Genomic DNA, 12,360 nt, shown 5'->3' with positions numbered 1-12,360 from the left:
AATTGCACAAAGTGAGATGCATGGATCACAATCTATGCTGGTAGAAGATGAATCCAAATTCAGGTCACAGTTATACTGCACTGGAATGTGCTATAGTGGTTTACGTGGCTCCATTCTTTCCCTATCTCCATTTGCAAACAAACTGAAGAAAGGCAAAACACTTATGCAAAAAAATGAAATGATCATCTTTTCATCACTTGCTAGTTATTCCACAACAATACAAAAGACAACCTACAAAGGTATTTCAAAAGGTGTTCTAGCTATCTTGATGATTGCATTTCAACATAGTTTGTTACTTTTGTAAAATTTTGTACTTTATTTTATGCATTTAAACAATTCTGAGAAGAGGTTTATAACCTTTACCAGATTGTCAAATAAGTCCAAGACACACACACACACACACACACACACACACACACACACACACACACACACACCCCAGGTTAAATAGAATTAAATCGGATTTTCTTTACCTGAATCCTTCATAGGGCAAAGAGCACACTGCATGCCCCAGGCCTCTCCATACAAACAGCAACATTCAGTGTAAGTTGTCTGCTTCCCAACCAGTGGTCGGCTACAAACATACTCATCACTGAGGTGTTCCCAACAAAGATCCTGGTAGACATCAGTTTCTTCCGTTTGTTCTGAAAACACATAATCATATCATTATTATTCTCTTGTTGTTATTTCAAAAGTATAAGTTAATGTGACACTGGAACTCATTTCTTTTTTTTTTTTAAATAGCTTTTTATTTACAAGTTATATACATGGTAATTTTTCAGCATTGATAATTGTCAAACCTTTTGTTCCAACTTTTCCCCTCCTTCCCCCCACCCCCTCCCCTAGATGGCAGGGTGACCAATATATGCTAAATAGGTTAAAGTATAAATTAAATACAAAATAAGTATACATGTTCAAACAGTGGAACTCATTTCTTTTTTAGCAAAACAAGGAAGTTGACTTAGATGACCACTAAACTTTCCTCTAGAAAGTAAACTACTATAACTTATTATTCCCAATTTTAATGTCTCTTTTATTACACATTCTTTTTTTTTAAATGAAGTAATATACCAAATATGCCTAATGTTTAATCATACATTTCTTTGACTCTTTCCAGTGGGTCCTTATAATTCAGTGTATTAAGGTTGAAGCATAACTCATATTCCAAAGAAGGGTCTTTGATATTTTGTCATCTAACTATATTTTCTTTTGTCAAATGAATACTAATTCCTTCTAATATAGCCAGATAAGTCTACCTGCAGCATCCTAATTAGGAATCTCTCTCTTCCCCCTTTGGGAAGTTTAAGTTTTCCCTTAGGCCTAGAAGAGTTCTTCCCTTACATTTTGTTTTCTTATTCTATTTTTGTTATTCCAAAAAATATATTTTTGGTAATTTTCTTGGGAGTTTATGACATTAAGTATCCTAGACAACAATGTTCATTATCTGGAAATTTTCTGTTGCTTTATTACTTGAAATGCATCAGGGATATTCTAAATAATCTACTTCACTCTCTTGTTCTAATTGTTCATTTTAAAAATATAAATGAATACAATACCACAATTCTGACCTGCATAGCTTGCATTAGTATTCCTTGTAATATAGAACCTAAACAAAGTACCATCCAGTTCTTAGGTGCCCATCTTGATGAAAAATTTATCAAAGTATCTTGCATATTCATATGTATCTCCTAATAGAATATAACATTCTTGACAGTGGGGATTCGTCATTATTCCTATTTGTATCCTCAAAGGCTAGCAGAGCACAGTGCCTGACACATAATAAGTGATTAATAAATATATATTAAATGATTTCTATATCAAGAACAGAGCATACCATTTGAATCCGTTGGCCTTATACATCTCTTTTCTGTAGAGTCCAGCACCATTGGATGGGTACAGAAGCAGTTATAAGATCCTTCAGTATTTATGCACTGACCATCAATACAACTGTTTGGGTCCTGACATTCATCCATATCTTAAATTAAACAAACAAACAAGGAAAATCATATCTCATACATTGCTTAGTAGAGACCAAATTCTTGATTGACTTCTTTCAAACAATTATGTCAGTACTAAAGTAGAACAATTCTTATTTCAAAATTCTGTATTCTAAAATAAAACAAAAAAACAAATAAAGAAAACAAAATTTTACTTTCACTTCATTGAAACAGCGACATTCTGATGTCATTGAATCTGCAAAGAATATATCTTTGGCCAGATATTCTTTGACATAAAAGGTAAAAAATCTTAACTATAGTTTCAAAACTACTTTCCCTTTACTGTGTTTCTCTAGTTCAGGGGTCCTCAAACTACGGCCCACGGGCCAGATGCAGCAGCTGAGGACATTTATCCCCCTCACCCAGGAATATGAAGTTTCTTTATTTTAAGGACCACAAAACAAAGTTTTTGTTTTTAACTATAGTCCAGCCCTCCAACAATCTGAGGGACAGTGAACTGGCCCCCTATTTAAAAAGTTTGAGGATCCCTGCTCTAGTTAATTTACATGACTTTTTCCTTAAGCAGAAAAATTCTGCATCAATGTTAAAAAAAAAAAAAACTAATTCGTATGGTACAAATAATGAAAAGGAAGATTGTACATACTATAGAAACACTTCAGTTGCTCCAATGGCCTAAAATATAATTCTATATTGAATATTGACTCTGACATGTTTGTAGAACTGAGCTAAAAAATTATAAGTTTCATTCTAGCAAGAAACCCAAAAAAATTTTGTATTTTTCTAGCACTTGATTTGGAAGGTATAAGGGGAGATGAAAAACAGCTTTTACTGGTTGGACCTACCTATTTACTTTTCCCACATTTTTTAATAACATATGGTGCAATAAGACTTACCAAAACACTGCAATTTGACTGGATCATAATATGTTCCTTGCTTGCAGTAGCATTCATAGCCAGGCTGAGTGTTCAAACAAAAGCCATGTTTGCAGATTTCTTGACCAAAAAGCTGACATTCATCTGCATCTATGGGCAAAATTTCAGGGAAATTTATGATAATGAATCTATCATCACACTTTCATTATTAATTAGTTTAAAAGAAAGCATTAATTATTAGATTCTTCTATTTTGAAATATCACAAGCATAGTTCTACTCAATCTTGTCTTATAAAAGTAAAGAAATATAAACCTTTAAAATTATGAAGAAATAATCAGAAAAAACTATCACTAAAGCAAATAGTCATAAGAAGAAAATTACAAAACAACCCAATGAATTCAGCAATAATGCCAAATGTCATTGTAAAATGTAAAATATCTGTTACAAATAAGAAAATACTTGGTTCCTATCAACTAATAGGGATACAACTTTATGAAATGAAGAATTCTCAGGAAAAATTTCGATGGCAGAATGTCCTTGGAATACATATTTAATTGTGTATCTCTTTTAAAGAAAAAAAATGCAAATAACACTTTATTAGTGAAATGGCTAAAATCACAAAATGATGTGGTGGTCAGAACTTCTTTTTAAATACTAGTACTCATTTTAATGATATAGTGATATTGAAAATTATTTTAAAAAAACATGTTTCTAAGTTCTTGCTTTTTCCATTTTATACTTTAAGTGTTTGTTAAAATATTATAACATTTTTCATTTCTAATTATGAAGCAAAGAATAATCAATATTTTCCATCTTCAATCAAACCTTCTATCCCTGCAATTAGAAATTCAGTAATTTACAGAGTTTCATTTTCATTTGCTAAGAAGTTCTACCACTGGCTCATTAAAATACTTAGCTTTCCACAAATAAATAGACTAGAAAAATATTTTGAGTCACTCACTTCTCTAGTCATTAAGAAGCTCATTTTTTTGAGGTTCTACTTTGTCTGCTCTGTACCTTGTTCCAACTACCACATTTGGCATTTTTTAATATTACACTTAAATTATTAGAAAAATAAGTGATAAACAAGATTTAGGCACTTGAAATATCTGGTTTGGCCTTTCTTTTTTCTTAATTGGCTCTATAAACCACTCTGAAAAATTTTCGTAATATCTTCCCAGGCCTCCTTTGGTCCTCAATGTTAATTAGGATTATTACCCCTCAACTCCCCCCAAAAGAAAGAAAACAAAAAAATAAGAATACACTCCTAACAATATAAAAAAGTAACATCACTGAATATACGTTTATATTTATAAATCTAATTTCAGCTTACTTCAAATGAAAGTTGCACATAGAGGGAATAGAAGAGGGAGTAAGGAGATTTCTATTTCTAGACCTACTTTGTTCTTCATTTTGTGCCCTTTTCTCTAGTAGTAACAAATCTTGAATGTACTAGTTTGGCTGATAAGAAAACTCTACTGGAGATCACAACAGCAAAAGCCCTAAGAACTACCTAATAATAAAATATGTGATTTATGATCTCTTTTTGTGAAGTTTTTTTCTGTCTCTGACAAGAAAAAAAATGACAAGAACTTTTAGTATTATGTAATTATACAACAAAAGTCAAATTTTTATAAGACTTATGTGCTTTTTAAAAATGTGATAAGTTTTCTCACCTTTGTAGTTTTGACCAGTGACACTATAGGATGAGTGGCCAGTAGGAATAAAACCTTTTCCTTCAGGACACATTTCAGTGAATTCAGCTAATTCCAGAAAAGAGAAAAATCATTAAAATAAATAATTTTGTGATAGAAGGAAAAAAAAACCAAATCTACCTACTGATGTACTAAGGCTTACTTATTCTGTGCATGTTGAATATCCCCAGTATAATGCATGCTATTTGAGGGGAGAGAGTGTTATTTTTATCCAGTATTTTCAGTGTCTTTCACATAATAGGCATTAAATAAATGTTTGCTGAATAAATTAAGACTTTTTAATTTTTCATGCTCAATTAGCTTTAAGAATAACCTTGTCCAAGTCACAGATGTCAGTCAATAAACATTTATTAAATGTCAACTACGTGCTAGGCACTGTGCTAAGTACTAGTGATAAAGAAAAAAGCAAAAGACCATTCCTACCTTCAAGGCACTCAAAATCTAATGAGAAACAATAAACAAATATGTACAAACAAGCTGAATAACAGAATAAGCAGAAATAATCAAAAAGAGGAAGAGCACTGGAATTAAAAAGAATTGGGAAAGCCTTCCTTGTAGAAGATGGGATTTTTAGTTGAGGCCTGAAGGAAGCCAGAGAAGCCCGCAAGAAAAGAGGAAGGCATGCATTCCAGGAATGGAAAATTGCCAGGAAAAATGCCAAGAGAAATATTGTCTTGTTTGTAGAACAGCAAGGAGGCCAATGACAATGAATCAAAGAATACATAGCAAGGAGTAAGTTGTAAGAAACTGGAAAGGTGAGGGTAGAGTATGTTATAAAGGGCTTTGAATTTAAAACAGAGGAGTTTGATTTGATCCTAGAAGCAAGAGAGCCACTAGAATTTATTGAATAGAGGGATGACATTATTGGGCTGGTGCTTTCGGAAAATAATCACTGGTGGCTACATGGAGGATTGAGTAGAGTAGAGAGAAACTTGAGACAAGTCTCTGAGAGCTGTTTGCTATTGCTATGTTGTTTGCTATGTTATTGATATTGTAATAGTCTAAGAATGAGTTAATAAGACCTGCATCTGGCTGGTAGCAATACCAGAGGAGAGATAGGGATGAATTTGAGTCCAAAAATCTCTAAAATAAACAAAACAAATAGACAAACCTAATTTCATCTTATGACCACTTAAATGGTCATTTTTGGGGTATCAGAGCTCAAACTCTGAATAATGTCAAATATCTTATTATTTCAAAGGTTCATTAAGGAAATAGTAAATATAAAAAGTCAACTCATTTGACATTCCTATGTCAAAGACCTATAATTTGAATAGAGTGGGAACTCCTGCCACTGAGAAAAGTTTAATCCTGTCTATCATTTGTAATCTTTGAGAGTTGTTTGAAATTCTGAAAGGTTAATTATCCCATGGACACAGAGCTAATAAATATCAGAGAGAGGATTTAAAACAGTTTTTTGGCATTCTAAATCCAATACTTTATCCTTTATGCCAAGCTGTCTTACTCTAGATGTTATTATGCAAAGAATTACACTAGCCTGCCATTCATTTAGCTGTTAAGTACTAAAGTGGAGATTTTATTTTTAATATCTAAAACAGTATTATCTCTTACAAACTGGCTAGCAGTCAAGATAAGGCCAGTCTCTCTTGGATCTTACAGTAAGAAGTTTAAATGTTGAAGTGCTACATTTGCCTAAATAAATCTGATCTAAAATTTGACATTAATATAAAGAACCACTTAAGTTCTAAATCTTTAAGTGGTCTGGTAATATGGAACTAGATAACAGAATTCCATTGCTATAATAAAAAATGAAATGAAAATAAAAACTATCTACAAAGTTTATTGGTAGCATCAGCAGGGAACAAACCATTAAGCATTTCCTTACCAGTTCCAAAGACAGGACATGGGAAGATCTCACAGTTATCTCCCCATCCAGCACCCAATGTACAGCAGCATTCTTGCTTAGTAACATTGGATGTCAGCACATTATCACAGAAATTGGCGTCATTTAAATTATAGTAGCATTCTTTCTTTTCTTCTTTTTCTTCTTCAGGTAGATCTACTTCTGCCTCTGAAAGCAGGAGGGGGAAGGGTAGAACAAAGGAAAAGGTGTGTTTAGGATGACTTGCAAGGTCTATAACAAGGAAACAAGAGGACTCCAAAGAAAATCATTTAAAAAAGGACAAAGGCATACTGTGACCATAACATGGTTTTCTATCTTCAGTACCAGATTCTTTTGTTTTCGAAAAAACTTACCTATTGAATGTGACATTTATATATAATTTATATATACATGTATATATATAAATTTATATATTTATATATATATATTTATTTATTTTTATATTATATATATATTTTTATATTTATTATATATATTTATATATACTTTTACATTTAACTTTTATATAATACTAAATATTTAGCTTTTATATAATAATTTTTTTCCTAGAAAATTCAAATTTTGCAATTCATGAAGTTTCCTTCCAAAACTAGAGAACATACTTTAGCAGAAAAATGCCTATTTTAAGCAATGGGAATTTATTTAACTTGCATAGCTTAGAGGATGACCTGCACATTTAAAACATGTGCATGTGCCACACACACACACACACACACACACACACACACACACACACACGCACGCATATTTCCAAAGCCTCTTTACAAGAAAAAAACTAAAGGAAAAAAAATAGAAAGGTAAATGCACTGGCTAGAATACTACAAAATAATTCTTTATTACTGAGTATTTAAGCCAAGGCTCAAAATAGAAACCCCCAAACTGAGAGTTTACTCAGTAAATTTTTGATAAGCATTTATTAAATGCCTACAGTTTCTTAGGCAATGAGTGTCCAAAGACTCCCAATCCCAAACAAGTTTACATTCTATTGGAAGAAAACAGTATATTCAAAAGAAGTAAATACAAAATATATAACAAAATAAACAATGATTGGTGGGAGGCACTAAGGAGGAGAAGGTGATATGAGGAAAAGTCTCTTGAAAAATCTGGCACTTAAACCGAACCTTGAGAGAAGACAGGTTCCAAGAAGCAAAAATGAGGAGGGAGAGGTTTCTGGGAAAAAACCTACAAAATGCCTAGTTTTTGCAGCCTGTGGAAAATTGCAATTCAGGGTCTCAGTTTAATTCTGTATAACAAACATAATCCTTAAATTTTCAAAGTGTTTGGATTCCTTATTGTTATGTGATTACAAAAGAGTGCCTATAAACAAAACAAGTGACTACAGAAATTATTCTTTGAGAACTCCCTCCCTGAAAATCTAGGCAAAAGAATGTGTTGCATGATCTTCCTTCTCTGCTTTTCCAGTGGTACAGAAGCTATGACCCCCAGGAGACCTATGGGGGAAACAAGAGGAGAAAACATTTGACCACTATAGCCAAACTTATTTTTTGTCTTTTAAACATATTTCTACATCAGTCATATTGTGAAAGAAGAAACTAAAGGGGAAAATTATACACATAAAACAAAGGTAGAAATAATATGCCTTAATATTCATTAAGCCTCCATAATTCTTTTTTTGGATGTAGATATCATTTTCCATTGTGAGTCTTTTGGAATTGTCTTGGATTACTGTATTGTTGAGAAGAGCTAGATTATCACACAATGTTGCTTATACTTTGTACAATGTTCTCACTTTACTCAGTATCAGATCATGTAAGTCTTTCCAGGGTTTTTAAAAATCTGCCTGCTCACTATTTTTGTAGTACAACAGTTTTTCCATTATATTCATGGACCACAGTTTGTTCAGCTGTTTCTCAACTGATAAGCACTCCTTCAATCTATGATTCTTTGCTACCATAAAAAAGAGCACAGTAGCCCTTCTGCAATGCCTATCATTTCCTTGCTGTATTGTATATTGTAATAAAAAGCACAAAGAGAATGGACTTGTTTGAACATAACACCGTTGGCACCTTAAAGCAAGCTAAATTATTGGCTCCTTTCCTAATAGATAAAGGTACAATGACATTCTCACTTTGATTACATAGCCTTCATATTATATAGCCACATATCTCTGTGATAGTTGCTGAAAGAAGGCTTTCAGTGCTTTGGGTAGATATCTTATAGCTGTTTACAGGAGGACTTTTCTAAGGCTTAGGAAGTTTCTCCTTTTTCTAGTTCCCTGTTAAATTTACCTCCTTTAATTTAAAAAAAATTGAGAGGCTTCATAATTCATGAACATCCTGGTATAAACTGTTGGTAAAAATTTTAGTTCTAAGGAAATGCTATTAGGGTTCTATTCTAGTATGTCCAATCAATTTAATACAACTAGCATATAGTCTTAATCCATTCAAGATTCATTTGACTTTAAAATGAATGCTTAGAAAATAGTCAAGGATTGATGAAAGGTTCTCTAATTTATAATCCAAGCTATAATATTACAACTGGTTTCGGGGAGAGATGTTCCTCCTGTTCATGGTATGAACATACAATGCAGTCACATTTATAATCATGAAACAATACACAAGACTGTCAAGGACATAAATGATGGCATGTTGAATGATTTTTAGAGCACTGACCAGCCAAAAAGTCTTATGTTACCTGATACTGATAATGTCTAAAAAATGTAGAAGATTGTCTTTGGCCTTGACTTACAAGAGGATAAGCCATTAATAATTCTAGTTGAGGATAAATGTGGGCCTCTTATTTTTTAGTTCATGTTTATTAAAGTTAGGGATAAAACACAGTAGTTTCTTATTTCTTGTATTCCCTGTAAGGAACAAATAGTTTTCATCTTTCTTAGGAACAAAGAAAAGAAGTGCTTTGCTAGTGAACAATAAATTAGAAAAAACCCTTCCATATTTTCCCAACTGTATGGCTATGTAAGTTTTCTTGCTTACTTATGGTATAAATATTTATAATCATATAAATATAAATATGAAGGTAGTATTGTCTCCAAACAAAAATCCAACTGTCAGGCAGCAACTAATCTTTTGTTCCTTTACCAAACATGCCTAGAAAATTCTTTTACTCTAAAAGTAATTGGCCCTTATGAGTCTTAATGGTAGCTACCATTGCTGGAAAAAGATCTTGGGCTCTCTGTATATCCAAGATCTATGCTCTGTCATTCAATATAGGGATGGTGATACAATCATAGTAACACAAAATCAGCCCTAGCTACTTTCATTGTCAATAAGTACCAGAGCTATATATCATCTCCAGTCATTATTTTACCAAGTAGGGGAAATGATTTTTCAAAACCAGCTAGCCCTTTCTCATAAAAGGCTGCCTTTCACAGTCACTATTTACTCAACTGTTATCTATGGGCAAGTTACCAATCCTTATTTTCTCATCAAGTGCATGGAAACACAATTTCCTGATGCTCCCAGACTCTATCATAACTTGCTTTAGGTAGTCCTTCAACAATACCTTAAAGCATCTCCTCCTAGATTAAAGATGGCACAAGACTTCACCAGATTTTTCTCTCGATTCCTGACAAGCTTTGCCTGCCTGCCTTCTGTAACAGAATTCTAATCTCAGCAAAGCTGTTTGTCTTTAATTTTTGTGAGGACAAATTTAGGAGTCCATTATTTAGAGGCCTGGGGTCTTCCAACTCCCAGCTACATTGATTCTGTATTTTATTGCTTTTCCTTTTCAGGCTAGCACACCTCTATATTTGAAAGTAGAAAGGGAAGGGGAGAATAAAAAAAAAGATGAATTAAGATGACTTGGCAAGATCTATAACAAGGAAGAAAAGATGATTCCAAAAAGACTCATTTAAGAAAGTTCAAAAGAATTCTGTGATCATTAACATGGTTTTCTTACTCAGTACCAGATTACCATGATAAACCCTTCTTTGATTTCTCCTACAAAATTACAACTTTCCTTTTGTACCTTCAATAACACCACTAAATCAGTCAGATTGGTTAGCTTTTCTAAATCTTCGGATGATACATATTCCGGAAATTCTTGAGCTTATCACTCAGCCTATTCATGAATGCAGGGGAGGGGGAGAAAAAAAAGAATCAGTGCTAACTTTTTCTCAGAATAAAATATCTTAAATTCTCAGAAATCTATTTATGCATTCGATAAATAGCCAATTTCCCCTAGTCTCAATCTCTCTTCCTTTGAATATATTCAAAATGACCCCAAAACTCAACTTCTAGTACTACTAAATTAAGCTGAAATCATTCTGATCTCCTAAAAATAAGTATCACCCATACAAGAATAGAGAAAAGCTTCCTCACTGATTTTAAAAATGTTTTTACATTTATCTGTCTCTTACAAAAGCATCCTGGCATATTAGACATAGCCCTGGACTTGGGCAAAGAAAGTTGTAGCAATAAATTCTACTACAGATACTCGCTGTATGACTCCAGGCAGGTAGCAATATCTCTGAGGCTCTATCTTCATATATAAAATGAAGATAATAATGGCATCTACTTTTTAGGGTTTTGGGGGAATTAAATGAGACAGTATACATAAAGCATTTTAAAATCTTAGAATGCTAAATAAATCCCAGCTATTAATATTACTATTTATCCAATGACCCCGGTTTCCAACATCACACTTCCTTTTCCCCTCATACATATTCCTGAATGTCTTGTATTCTACTTAGTGCATATAATTCATCCTTGAGAAATAGTATGTTATACTTGTTAACAACATACCATATATTTTCTTATTGTCCTTTGGATCAAGAGGAAATCTGTATGTCCTAAAGTTATGATGTTATAAGACTCATAGCTTTATACAGGAGAATACTTGTCCGATGGGCCTTTAAGGCACAGACTAGGTTGAGGATTATTGAAATGACTTCCAAATACCACAAAATCTATTAGGAATTAAATTAAGATTTGTGTCTTAATTAAAAAAAAAACAAATTTGATTTTGAATGATTTAGTAGTATTTTTTGTAAATGCTCCCTAAGTGCCCTAGATTTTTTTTCTCTAGACCACGAAATGAAATGAAATTTGTTGTATTTTTCATTTTCCCTGAGAAGGAAGAGTATGGATATTACATAAGGGAAATGACCCCTTAGAGAATTATTGTATTCATGTTTTGTATTTGTTGTTACTTGTTCTCCCTGTACTTTCTGCCCAGAAGTTTAAAAGTCTACTGTTTACACAGCTGAAGTTGGGGGTTATTCAGATTCAAGCACTCATCAGTATTAGGAAAGAGAAATTTAAAATTATTCATCAAAAGTCATCCTGTGGGAAAAAGTCACAATTTCTCTATATTGTTAATCTTTTGGTAGTTTGTTTTTGTGCAATGCATTTTTTAACAATGCATTTGTCCCTTGGAAAAACCTGATTAGTAAATGTTTCCCATGTTAACTTCAGGATTTCTCATGATTTTTGTTTACCGTAGCCAAGAATGGAAAATGTTAACTGGAGGGTAGTTACGAAAGACCAAATGTTTACATCTTTTTGCATTTCTGCAATAAACAAAAATGTGTTTTATTTTCTTTTAAATAAGAGCCCATGAAATTCATTGGCCATGCAAATCAGTTTACATTAGTCACATACCCTGGATCTAAAAGAAATTTAATCAACTATTTCTCTTATTAAATCAATTTTCAGTTTAGAAAAGAATTTGTGTTAGAAATGAACTTGATATTTAGCACATAAATTTGTGCTATTTTACCTTTGTGGTGTGTTTAGCTGCAATAACAATAACTCACACTTGTAGAAGTATTTTAATATCTATTTTACAGCAAGAGTAAGTAGTAAGGTGACATTATTATTATTCCTATTTTTCACATGATAAAATTGAGGCTTAGGAAGGTTTTGTGGATAAAAAGCCATATTTACCAGGGCTTGAGCCCAAGTTTATTGACCCAGAGTTTAGTGTAGAACGAACTAAAGAAAGGACAACAATAGCTTTGTTATTAAAA

At 32.5% G+C, this 12,360-nt stretch overlaps 1 protein-coding gene across 2 annotated transcripts in view; it reads right to left on the bottom strand.

Moving 5' to 3' along the window:
* The window catches only part of LTBP1 (latent transforming growth factor beta binding protein 1), a 439,704-nt gene that overhangs the window by 26,585 nt on the left and 400,759 nt on the right, over nucleotides 1–12,360 (bottom strand). For both annotated transcript variants that reach the window (XM_051976131.1, XM_051976132.1), the window contains exons 27-31: nucleotides 6,393–6,578; nucleotides 4,508–4,594; nucleotides 2,852–2,980; nucleotides 1,835–1,975; nucleotides 474–644 (exon numbers count right to left, since the gene is read on the bottom strand). In XM_051976131.1, coding sequence (XP_051832091.1) covers nucleotides 474–644; nucleotides 1,835–1,975; nucleotides 2,852–2,980; nucleotides 4,508–4,594; nucleotides 6,393–6,578 — 714 coding nt within the window. The remainder of the gene's footprint in view (nucleotides 1–473; nucleotides 645–1,834; nucleotides 1,976–2,851; nucleotides 2,981–4,507; nucleotides 4,595–6,392; nucleotides 6,579–12,360) is intronic.

Source organism: Antechinus flavipes, chromosome 2, assembly GCF_016432865.1.
Source record: "Antechinus flavipes isolate AdamAnt ecotype Samford, QLD, Australia chromosome 2, AdamAnt_v2, whole genome shotgun sequence".
NCBI classification, from domain to species: Eukaryota; Metazoa; Chordata; class Mammalia; order Dasyuromorphia; family Dasyuridae; genus Antechinus; species Antechinus flavipes.
This window is presented reverse-complemented; position numbering and strand designations above follow the sequence as displayed.